The sequence below is a fragment of the Phoxinus phoxinus genome (assembly GCF_949152265.1).
Source record: "Phoxinus phoxinus genome assembly, chromosome: 13".
NCBI classification, from domain to species: Eukaryota; Metazoa; Chordata; class Actinopteri; order Cypriniformes; family Leuciscidae; genus Phoxinus; species Phoxinus phoxinus.
In genome coordinates, this window is record NC_136888.1 from 24053826 (window position 1) to 24067158 (window position 13333).

General features: G+C 36.9%; 1 protein-coding gene across 2 annotated transcripts; it reads right to left on the reverse strand.

Moving 5' to 3' along the window:
* Window positions 1-543: 543 nt before the first annotated feature.
* On the reverse strand, window positions 544-13002 carry ehd4 (EH-domain containing 4). 2 transcript variants are annotated; one of them, XR_013799954.1, is made up of 7 exons: window positions 12524-13001; window positions 10962-11138; window positions 8995-9092; window positions 5874-6286; window positions 3658-3822; window positions 937-2760; window positions 547-892 (listed from the first exon to the last, which is right to left on the reverse strand). XR_013799954.1 is itself a non-coding variant. In XM_079632486.1 (6 exons), the coding sequence occupies exons 1-6, from the start codon at window positions 12751-12753 to the stop codon at window positions 2203-2205; spliced, it is 1641 nt and encodes a 546-aa protein (XP_079488612.1). In that variant the 5' UTR covers window positions 12754-13002; the 3' UTR covers window positions 544-2202. The 2 variants fall into 2 exon arrangements, 1 of the variants encoding a protein (XP_079488612.1); XM_079632486.1 differs by having other exon boundaries at window positions 544-2760; window positions 12524-13002.
* Window positions 13003-13333: the final 331 nt, after the last annotated feature.

The following is a 13333-nucleotide window of genomic DNA, read 5'->3' on the forward strand; positions in this document are numbered from 1 at the left end:
AATTTTGACATTTGTTTAATCTAGTTTAAAATATATATCTGCAATTATACTGTAATATTACATATTTTTGCAAACAATTCGAAATTCATGATGGCCATGTTGTCATTTGTATATCCCACAACTAATAAAAAACGACATATTAAGTCAGTTAGTTTATGAAGCACAGCATACAATAAACCAAATTCACTTACCCTTCTCAAGGTTTGTTTTCAACACTTAAACAGTCAAAGATAATTAGATATTCATCATGGCAAAAATTGATGATTTTAGAGTAATCCGATAAATCATCTTTAAGACTGATCAGTGTCGAGGAAATGAACTGAACTTTGATGCTGCTGTAATGAACCGAAAGGGAGGGTAATTCTCACTCACCTAGCAATGTGCTACTTTGGGGGTAAAGGTTGCAGTCATATTCACTATTTCATGCAATTCAGCAGCACACACCTCTCTACATGCCAATCCAGGAACAGCCATGTCAATTGATTCAGGGTTGAAACAGCTGAGATTACTGTTCAAAAAAGATTTAGTACACATTCAAGATTTATCATTTTAAAATAAAGTGAAACAATTTTAATTTGAAATAGAAACATTTATTACATTCCCTTTTTAAAGGGTGTATAATATAAAAATCTTCTTCATTTTTTTTTAAACAATCAATTACACATTAACAGATGGTTGGATGTTATATATATATATATGCCAAAGGGTCATGTAAGTATAGGCAGCACCATCAAACACCTATATAAATGTACTTAATTGTCCCAAAAACATGAAAATAATTTCTATAATTACTTTTTAAAGTAATCTTAATTTCAAACATGATCTTTCATGTTCACAAGACACAAGAGTTGAACTCATGTCAAATAATTACAGTCTAGTTCATGTAATCCACCTCTGAGCTGACAAAAACTATCTACTATATTAATTAAAATGTACATATGATTATTGTAACAGTGTTTAACATACACATTTACTTTCATCAGTATTAATGTATATACAGCATAGTGGAGTTTTCATGATGAAAACTGATTTCATTATACAAAAGAAGTTATTTTGCACCTCAGAAATAATCATTGTATACATTGTTAATATTTTTAATGTAAAATATATATAGAAGGCATAAATAGACTTGGCAGACTGAATGCCAATCTCTCAAAAAACTGAAATTGTTGAATAGTTTATAAGAATTTTTTTTTTAATGTAGCCGTTTAATTTCTTTAAATGCTTGCCGCTATAAACTATTATAATTATTTACTAGTCAGTGTCAGACAAATATTATAGACAACAAAAAACTTTGGCAAAACTCAGTGCTGTTCAGTATAATGCTGTTATTAATGTGTAAATGTATTCAATGTCATGTAATTCAATAAATCAAAATATCTAACACCCAGTGTGAGAAAAGAGTGTATGTAGTTATTTTCTATTAAAAAGTTACATCTAAAATATTAACAATGAGCAACATTTTAATTGCATCATGAAACACTGAATACCGTTTAAATTTCCCCACAGTCTATTTCAGGATTATGATGCAATCATTTTCAAGTTCATACGAAAAGTGTGCATTCAAGGAAAAGGTTGATGTAAAAAAAGGAACTATAAAACTATATTGTGCTGCAAAATTAATTGAATAGCTAGGTAACGTCTGTGGATATTCACATTGTGTCAGAATGAGTGAGATGAATCCTTCTGTCAGTGCCTCTGTGACAGTTTGTCATGTATAGGAAGATTATTTTTGGCTGCTGTTATGCACAATTAACAACTAACATTTTTATTTCACATGAAATGTAATATAACGTCTTGAAAGTACTGTATAAAATGATCTACAACCACACTGCCATCTATTTTCACACTCTGCAAGTACATGGTGAAATGAGTATGTGAAATTATCCCATAAGATCAGGGATAACCATATAATTCTATGGGCTGTAATTTAAATTTGTATGCCGTGTCTTTCAAAAATATTACTATATTTGTTCTTTAATTTTAAATTAAAGAAATTGCATTCCAAATTACTCAATCTTAGGCATAGGAAAGTCACAGAAGTCTAATGTCTAATTTTGACCATCAACAGCATTGTTGAATACAAAAGATGGCTTTTATCCAATAAAACTTCACCCCTTTCAATTAAGTTTTTAAGGCTTCAATTTTCAAAGGCCATTTTGTGCTAGCAGCTGGCTGATGAAAATACATATATGAAGGTGCTCAATCCTCCTGGTGGTTGTACAAGATGTCTGCGGTGGGGTCCTTCCTGTGAGACGGAGGCACTAGGTGATTTGGTAGCTCTGCAGGGAGCTCAAATCCCTCAAGTTTGACCCTAATAAGGTGCTGAGCGAGAGCAAATTCTTCATCATCCAGCATCCCGTCCTTATCGCAGTCTGCCAGCTTCCAGATCTTTCCCAGCACGGTGTTGGGCAGGCGAGAACTCATCATCTCCTTCTTGGCATTGATGCCAGTTACCTTCCCATTGACAGGCATCAATGTGTAGAAGATTTCATCGTAGCGATGTTTGTCGCGACTTACGATCCAGTCCTCAGTATCAGCCCCTGCACTGATACCCTCACCGTAGCCATGGCCAAAAGGCCCGTCCGACGAGTCTTCGAAGGCTCCACCCATTACCATCTGAGACGGCTGTTTGCTTTCTTCCTCTCGGATCATGTTCATCAGGCTTGAGATCTTGGTGGACAACATTCTGTCCACAGATTCAATCAACTTCAATTTCAAAGAGGGGAACTTGCTGAAGTCGTAGTGTTGCAGTTGCTCCTACATTAGTAGATATGAGTGACAGAGGAAGACATTTAATGTCAAATTAAAGTGTCTGTTATAATATAGCATTAACAGATAACACACTGGGTTATAGGAATATACTGGTTTCATTATTCATTTTAATTTTTAATAATGTGTGTTTAAAGATCATGACAGAGACAGATTTATAAAGTAAGGCCTACAAAATTAGGCATCCAAGTCCTGAAGTGGTTAGTTCAGTGATATGATGTCTAATTCTGGAGTGAATCAATGTCGCCAGTTGCGGCTCTATTTAGAGCGTGGCCTTTATCTTTCAAGTGCTGCCTGGAAGCTGTCTGCTCGGAAAGTTTATTGTTAGTACATGTGTTAGTCAATAATTAGCGATTGACTGCTGTCTTTTCATATGAAATAAAATTATGCATCCCTGGGTGTTTATAAAATGTGTAAGACTGAATGTGAGATGCCTGTAAATCTCTGGAAAATTATGTGAAACTGCACTGGCATCTTATTTTCACATATATTTCTATGCAATTTCTGATGAGTGGCTAGTGTCTACTGAGAGTCATGCTGGCTAAACATCTTTAGGCAAGACTTGAAGAAAGTGAAAGTAGGGACTCTTCCTGCTCTACAGGCAATGGCAGGGCTGGGACTCAAGCAGCCCCCTCAGGGACTCATTGTGCTAAAACACTGTACAAAACAAACATTCAGATCTACAGCCTGGACATCAAACATCTGCACCAACTAACATAATTTAATAACCAGCAGTTGGTGGAAATTACATTCATGCAAGAACAGATCAAATAAGCTGGTTAGCTCGCATCCTGGTTAGTTTTGTTTACTTTGTAAACATATGTAGAAGCCATAATATAACATCTAATATTTACCCATGATCCATGGACACAGGCCAGGTCTTACCTGCATTTTAATGACATTAGGGAAATCTCCAGGTGAGATGTGGTGCTCCCTCTGCAGTATCTGATAGATCTCAGGCAGGTGGGCAATCAGCTCCTCCTTTTTCTTCTCTTTCCCAAACAAGGTGGGCATTTCTTTCTTTAAGTAGCTGATGATAAAAGCATGCACCTATAAAACACACAGCAGATTATAGTCAGTAAGTTCATAAAGAGGTATGGTGTGAACAATGGTGCGTAGCAAGTCAGCCCTGGGCCCACATGCTAAAAGAAATGAACGGGCCACCTAAGCAGAATTATAATAAAATAAGTAATAATAGAATTTCTTATTCTATTATAATAAATTACACCGACCTAATATTTAATCACTACATAAGATGCATTTTTGCGAACTATAGTCAAACTATTTAAAGGTGCAGTGTGTGATTTTAGCAACATCTAGTGGTGAGGTTACGAACTTGCAACCAACAGAAGTTACGGGGACCGACAGGAAAAGATGTCGTCAGAGTAGCCAGTTAAGCAATGAGGTTTCTTTACAAAGATGAAGTAAGAAATTATGTTTACTTAATTATTCAGTAAAACGAAATGTTATTGCGAATATTATTGTTACTTGTTCATCATTGTGTCAGTGTTTTATTCGCTGACTTTAGCTAGTTTCTTTGCACGAAGAACAACATAGTGACGAAACGCGTTTGTCTGTTTAGGGCTACCGTAGAAACATGTCGGCGCATTTCAATGTCAGGGGACCCGTTGAGTATGTAGATAGAAATGGCTCATTCTAAAATAAGAAAAACATAACGGTTGATTATGTAATGTCTTTATACACCACTGAAAACATAGTTATGTATATAATACTGCATTTCTGTCAACATATCCTCCTAAATACTACACAGTGCACCTTTAAAGCAAAACCTAATTAATGACAAACTTAAAATAAAAAAAGGAAAAAATAAATAAATAAATAAATGTTACATCCTTATAAAAGTAATCTAAGAGTTGAAATACTATCACAAAGCTTGAAGTTTCGTTAAAAAGCAGAGGATTAATATCAGTGATGGGGTTTGGGGCAAGTCTTACGGTTTAACTTACTATAGACAAGTTTTCTCACATGACATCCACCTCCTGTTACTCTAGGTTTGTTGCATAATCAAACACCATCTCTGTGTTTACACCTTGGAAGTGCCCTTGCCAAAGGAACATTCAAAAGCCTCTGTATTTATACAAACTTTTTCCTCAATATAGAGGAAGTACACCACAAGAGATCTAAATTAAGGTTGGGCTTTTTCCTTTTATGCTATGTTTATTCCTCTTAAGGATGATTGGCGGCTCGAGGAGGACAGGAAAGGCGTAAACATGACGAGTGGCAAGACTTAGTGGGGTGGAGAGGTTAGGAAAAATAAGGGTTGTGCTCTCTTTGAGCACATTACACACATTCCTTTGTACCACGGAAAGGGACTTTTCCAGGAGATGGAGAAGGCATTTAACTGCCTCACATGGCTTTACCATTACAGGAAGGCATGCACAGGGCTACAGGATTCCTGTTTGCTGAACGTGTTTGGAAAATATTGCGGAAGAGATAAGACACACTTTCTGTCATGGTTCCATGAGTGAATTGTTTATACCGTCCAGATTTAAGTGCACGACGCAACCATCTTGTGTTGATTGGGGCTCATGTGGCACAATGTGTAAGTTCGAACAGTGCAGTCAGCCAAAAACAATAGTGGTTGAACTAAGGTCAAACACAAGACAAAATAACAGACAATGAGCAGCGGTGCTTGCTGGAAAGTTTCAGCGTGGGTTTTACAAGCAGCAAGGTTTAAATATATTAACACTAAATATATGCATGTCGGCACTATGCCTATACTTTCTTCTGCACTGGAAGCTCCTGTCACAAGACATATTCCTTGTGTGTGTAAACATACTTGGCCATAAAGCTCATTCTGATTAATATAAAATAAGTCAAAATAATATATAATGTAGATTTTAGGGTTCCCATTCTTTCATGAACACCAGATTCAAGGACTTTTTAAAGCACCTTTTATTTTATATTTAGCAGAATAAAGACAGACATCCCACCCTGCAAAAACTCTATATTCAGGAGACAGTACTAATACTCTGATGAGACAATAATAAAAATGGCGCTAACCAATTTTAAAAACGTCAAAATGCATTTCTGTGTAGACCTCTAAGCTGTGACTACTACATACTACTTAGACAACCTACCTTAGCAAGACGAGCTCTTTTGATGAGGTCATTCAGCTTACGCAGGGCAGCGTTGCGAGGCAAACCCTGGATGTCTCTGAAGAGATCTTGTGTTTCAGCTTCAAACAGACGTCGATTTTCTGCATTTTGGAGAGGTTTGGCCCAAAAAGAGCCTAGATAGACCCTGACCACCTCTGGGGTATTGATCACCTTCCCCAGCGACCACATCAGTGCACCATAAACACGCATCAGCTGCTGAGTGTCCACTTGGTCGGCCTTGTTCAATACCACACGGATTTTGTCATCCTGCCCACGGAAAGCTTTGATCGCTTCAGAAAACTCATCAGAAATGTCCAGCTTATGGGCGTCAAAGAGAAGAATGATACGGTCCACTCGCTCTCCAAACCAGCGCAGAACCTCAGAGAAATCGTAGCCTGTAGTGGAAAAATATCAATAAAACAGAATAAGAATTGTAACCATAGTGACGTACAAACACAGTAGTAAAACAATAGTATCAAACAACACAATACTAAAACATATGGTATAACAAAGGAATTCCTAAACTTTTTTCAGCCGATCCCTTTGACCTAAAATATTAACTTGAAGAACCCCCTTGAGATTTTAAGCTAATATCTAATATTTTAACAGCATATTCACGTTCATGGTTCTCTGATATTGGTTAATGGTCAGATTACAAGCAGGTAAACCGGTAAAAAACTTAAAAATTTTAGTGTTTTCATTTGTTTAAATATTTTTTTAATTTATATTTTTATGATTTAATTAATTATTCACTTTTCATCAACTCACAAACCCCAGTTTTGGAAATCCAGACATAATATTAAGAAAAAATATGCATAATAATCAAATAGACATAATGTAATGTATAACAAATAAACCTTCTAAAATAACTAAATTAAAATGCTAAGATCTAAGACCAAAATTCGTATTTAAAACACTCATGTCACCTCTGATAACAGATCATTCTAAATTGTAATGTAGACACATGCATTTTCTGTTTTTAATTAAAGTTAAATCTGTTTTAATATGTATTGTGAAAAGCGCTACAAATAAATGTAAATATGAACTGAACTTAATTATGGAAACATCACACACACACATACATTTATTTGAAATTGATATTTCACAACTGAAAGAAAATGTTGTTAAACTTCCCTTCATGCATAAATAATGGTTACACCTTTCTTTCTGTAGCTGGAAGAAACAGGACAAGAGAAGGGTGTAACGATCAGTTTTCAGGTCACAGACCCGGCATGACCATGAGAATCTCATAGAGGCAGGGACACCATATCAGCTTTCCTTCGAATGCAGCTCAGTATAAGCAAATGCATGTGTTGATCAATTTATTTTAAATCAATAAATCAATAATTTATTTATTTATTGTGTTGATCCAACTTATCAAACCACCCAGGTCATGAGGAAGGAAATTACGCTGCTCCAACAACAAAGGCATGGATTACACATCACTATAACATTTTTTACAAAACGTTCTGCCAAGATTTTACAAAGGAGGAGCTCAGTGCTTACTCTTACTCTTGTGTGGGAACCATCAATGGTATTCCATGTAAGGCAACTTAGTACAGAAGAAGAAAAGGCTTTCCTTCACCCTAAATGGACTTTTTTAAAAATAAACATCAAGATTTTAGGTTAAGATTTATACAAATGTGATTAAGGGGATGTCTATTGGGTCCTATAATTAGCCTTTTTTTTATATTATTTATATTTTACCATTTTTAATAACTTTTTGACAAACTGTTAAAACTGATCGCATAATGACCAACAATAAACAGTTTAAAATTGAGGAAAAATTATATGGTTGTATAAGTCACACCAGAAGTCGTCGACTTGCAGCATTATTTCTCATAATAATTAAAACACTTCTATAACGAGCAGCCTAAATACAAATATGTTGCCCTCATTTGTAAATTTAAAGAATGTAATATGTATCACAATTTAAAGCAGCCACAACACAAATGTCTGGCAGTAAAAAAATCTGTTATTTTCACATTTTGTAGAAAATTCATAGTCATATTAAAAATCAAATATGATTAATGCACAAGGCCAATGGTGCATCGTGAGATGTGTCAGAGATGCTAACGTAAGAGGAATGCAACCTCAGCTGAGCGGCGCTAAAGCAGGAACAGATGTGGAACGCCCATGTGTCTTATCCCTCATGGCCGAAGTTGTGTCCGTACATCTGTGCGGTTCTGCGGCTCCGCCACCAGGCCTAATCTACAGTTTGCAGACCCTCTTGCGCCGTACTGTACCTCTGCTGTTGAGCATTTTCATAGATAAATATTATACAGCATAACAGACATATTCCACAACTGTTAAAAATTGCTTGGCCACTTCTCAGTAGTGCTCTGCCTTTTTAGTTCAAATAAAAAAAAAACGATATGAAAACAAAGCATGCTTGTTTTGTTTATTAATGATCCCGTAACACATAAACACTGGCTACTTATTGAGGTGCCAGAATGCTGATGTAAACCCAGAAGTGTGTTTGCAAAAAGAGGAAAAAAGAAAGTGCAAAATGCTGACATCATAACACCACACACTCATCAGGGTTTTCAGTGTGTCTGTGGTGTCATGTAATGGGAGACAGGGACGGAAACAACAGAGGAAATTTACAAAGAAACAGGCCAGATCTGGTGACTAAAATGAAAATGAATGACTAAAGCAGTCTGATTGTTCCTTATTCTGGGGAAACGAGCTTCAGTCCTCTAGGGAGTGAACCTGCCTGCTGTAATGCATCACATCAAATCTATTTTCAATGAGAAATAGCCACAGACTTCAGAATTCAGCCTGCTAAACAGCACAGTTCATGCTGTGTTGGTCATGTGACATTATCTTCCCTCTACCAAGATTTACCTAAACAAATGGCTATTCTCTAATAAACATCTTTGGAGGAGCACTTGAGAAAACTGTCAAGAGAAGAAATGGGGTGCATTTGATGGTGTACATTTTGTCATTTGTTATCCTATTACATTGTGTGTGGCCATGTGACCAAGTCTGTGCATAACTCCCCGGCCTTTGTTTATAACACAATACAGGATGGACTGGCTCTAAGACACTATAAAGACCAGAATGAACATCCTGCTGTACAGTAGGCATTGCAGCCACTGACCTCTGCTTATGCGCTGCTTCTCGCCAGACAAGATCCCCGGTGTGTCAATGATGCTAATGCTCTGCAGAACTTGGTTGGGCATTTGAGAGCAGATGAACCTATCGAGACAGATGGAGAGAGTTCATCACCTCATGTTATCACTGGAAATGCTGGTAGTATCACTACATTTGTCAGGTGACTAATTTGATCTGAGTCATGGGAAACAGCTGAGATGCATTTTCTTTCATCATTCTTTCAAAGATACAAGAATCAGGCCAGACACATTTAAATGGGATACTCTAGCAGTGATAAATAGAGTATTAAAATACAAAATAAAATAAGTTTTTTTTTTTTTTTGCTCAGGTTCAAGTTGGTCACACAAACTCTTTGTGCTGACTAACAGAAATCTGCTTGAAAGTGATTTCTGTGTGAGCTGTTATTCATACAATAATTGGGGCAAAATTCATAACAATAATGAATTTTTTTAGAAATGAAACCTAATTAAACCTAAAAAAAAAATAGGATCTAATGGACAGTGGTAAACTATTCCACAACCTTGGGGCAACTTTTAGAAGAAGAAGAAAAAACAGACATTCAACAAATGAATAATAGATTTACTACATGTAACAAACAATTATTTCATATTATATCTCCATGTTGAGGGAATATTATGATGTTAAGATTCCAATATTGTCTCAAGTGAGTTTGAGGATGTCTTTCTTTTTTTTAAAAAACAAAACCTAAGAGGAAATTGCAACATCTGCGATCAAACATCACCTGTCAGCTGCAAAGCAGAAGGACATGTTGAGAAATAGAGGAAGAGGCATTCAAACAAGTTTCATTTTTCAAGAAAATTACACATTTTCAAAAAGCCAGTAGATAAAATGTGTTAGAGAGAACGAGAGAAAGAAACCGCTGTGCCTAAACGTGCCATCACATGACGCACAGCGAGATCCACAGGAAACGAAGTGCATTGTTTTGAGGTTCCTCTGGAGGAGAGGAGATGTTCTCTGTCAAGTGTGCCTTTGACCTCTATAGTGGTCACTGTCAAAGAAGTACTTACCCATTTCCCCTCTACATAAATATCCAGCAAACAGGGGGGGAAAATCCTTTGTCTAACTGTCTAGGTACTAAAATTAAACATTAAAACTTGTGGTAGATCATGCAGCAGCTTTGGTTACCTAAAAGGAGAAGTGGCCTTTACACAGTATTTGAGACACTTTGTTTGTTGAAAATATTTGGCTGTAATTGAAAATCAGGCTGCGTGGGATGAAAGGAAGAAATGAATTAGCGGCAGAATGTGTCGTGGAATGGAAGTGATTTGCAAAACTACAAAGCAATGTGACAATGTGTATTTAACATGAATGCATTGTCTTTTTATAATTATACTGTAAACCTCGAACTGCACTTGTACCATAACAGACAGATTTCCTATCCTATGCCACTGCCAAAGCAAGATAATAGAAAATCCTTGTTTTGGCAACGACCCGGGCAAGAGGGACATTCGTTACAGAATGTAGCGAGCAAGAATATGTGCCCATGTCCTAGATTTTCCTGCCACATGACATGATATCTAAGAACCATTCTCTTGGCTTAAGCTTGACGGAACATCTCATGAACACTGGAATATGGTGAGTTTATTCAGCCCCATCTTTCTACAGGGTTAGTTTATTAAATCTGTCTATTAAATCCTAAATTAAATCTGTTCATAACATAAAGTGACTGTGCCTCTTCAGAAGTCTTGGATTAAACTGCTTGATTCAAATACTTTTACAATCTCTTTATGAACTTGTTGAAGTGTCAAAATTGAATTTGAATCAACATTCAATGGAGGGACAGAAATCAATTAATTTGTGTTTCAAACATAAATGATGACAATTTTCATTTTTGGATAAACTATCCCTTTAATAAGCCAGATTAAATAATACTACAGTTGCAAACTTTGAAACTGAAATCGAAAAAGTAGCGATTGAGCACTTGATATTTACCTGTTTAAGAAGGCGTTTCCGAATGCATTGAGCTTGCGGAAAGGTTTCTTGGGGTCCACAACCAAGGCATTTCCCGGAACAACCCCCTCATTTTCATTGTACATCACAGCTATGAATCCATCTGTCGTTGGTTCAGGGCCAATTCGCATCCCTGGAAAATCCTGCTCCAGAAGATACCTGTAAGAGAGAGAGAGGTTAAGTATTAACAAACCACTTCTTTGTTGACTGGAGCGGCAGAATCAATGTGACAGCACATGCTGACAACAAAATGTCACGGTTGGGTGAGAGTAAATGAATGGAATAATTTACAGTCCTACCTTTAGGTTTAGACAGAATGCAATAAAATAAAGATATATTCAATCAAATCAAAGCTTATCAAGGATCAAAGCTAAACAGTGGCACATAACCATTGGATGATGGCTAGAATGTGAAAACAGACCTATCCATCAGTCTCACTCTTCCTGTAACTTCCTAGACAAAGCATAGATTCCTACCACATCCTGCCAGAGGATGAGAAAGTGTCAAAGGTTTCCAAGCAAAGAAACACAAATGGCTTATCATTAAATTGAACATAAACATAAGGGAATTATAGATCAAACTGCATTCATTGTTAAATATGGCAACATTTCTCCTTAGTGCACATGTGTGTAATGTAATTGAGGAACTTCTAGCAAAAGCATGACTGAAAACTATTGTACAGGTGAAAAAAATAATACAAACACAATTTGTATTGGCTTTTCATACTCGCATAAGAAAGAACTTACAGTATACTTAGCGACTTCATTACTCTTTAGACAGGAATGCGGTGCTCAAACAGCCTTAAACATCATTTCCAAATATGACCTAATGTTTCAGATTATAAACGGCTGAGCTAGTAATAAGCCAGTTCTAGTTTGAGAGGATTTCAACACGAATCACAGCTATTGGATTTTCTTATTCAGAGACTCCCTGTCTAGCAAAGGATCCGATTAGACCCAGCACAGACATCAAAGCTGGATGCTATTGACCAACAGCGAAAAAAGTCAATAAGAAGAATAATGATGCTTTTATGAGTTGTTTGCATACTCTCCAGCCTTTTGCATCTCTTCACAGATGAATGGACTATGTGAGCTGGCATAAGCTGTAATGCACCCATGGTTTGCATCCTGTTGCAGCAACCACAAAGAGCTGACTGTACTGAACTTAACACGTGTACATGCTGTTCTATTAGTCATTAAATATAAATAAATGCTAAGTCACAATAAATATAGTTGTATCTAATAATATTATAAAGCCATTCTTGGCTTGCTAGACATTACTATTCGATTACACCTTATTTTTACGGTGTCCTTGTTACAGTGTAATTAAACATTTAAACATGCACTTACCTAGGTTAGTATTGGGGGTTGGTTTTGCATGTCATTTTGTTATTAGCCTAGGCTACTATAGTAAATACATGCGTAACCACCACCCAGGACACTAGTGCAACCTACTTTTCATTCATTCACTGGCAGAAAACTATACTTAAGCGTTTTGCTGAAGAGCTGACTTTCTAACAAATCTCTCTCAAAGCAATGCGTTACCTTATAAAAGTGGTCTTCCCTGTGGAATACTGTCCCACCAGGAGGACCATGGGCTTGCTCTGGAAGTCCGCCTGCTCCAGCGCCGGTGAGTGGAAGTCATGGAAGAGGTAGGTCTCCTCCAAAGGTAGCAGTTTCTTAGCATACAGACTCTGAAGTCCTTCAGTCACCGTTTGAAACATGTCGCCCTCCTTGTTCCTTCCACCCTGCTCCTTATTTGCCCAAGTGAACATGTTGCCGTTCCTCTGAGAGCACTCTTTTATACGTGATGCAAGCTTAGTTCCCTTTTTTATACTGGAGGGATTTAAAACGGATCCAGTTTTTGCGTTTATTTGTTTCAGGAGTAACACTAGCCCGTCTACTGGCCTCAGCACGTACTGTCCAGCTGTGACTGTCTGTAGTTGTTGTGACCTCACCTGTATCCTTTTATGTGACGCTCTTTCTCCCGACTCTAAGTTTGAATATTCATGAGCTACACTGACGCACTGGTTTTTCTCCCGCTGTTGAGGGCGGGTTGTTAGGGTGGAGTTGAATTAGGGCGTAGTGGATCTGTAGGCACTGCACTGGCACTGCTGACTGCTAGTTCTTTTCAGTGAAAACGAGCAGGGCTGAAACCATTTTGCCGAAATGGGGAAAATCAAAATCCACAAGAGAATTTTGAGAAATGAAATGCTTTCTCACCGTCATCTCGCAGTAGTAGGCTACATGACATAATTTAAATAAATAATTTTACAAAACTTTAAAAAAAGGATTTAAAACAAAGCAGATAAACATCACGAGTGTATCTGTTTTTAATAAATCCCGATTATGGAT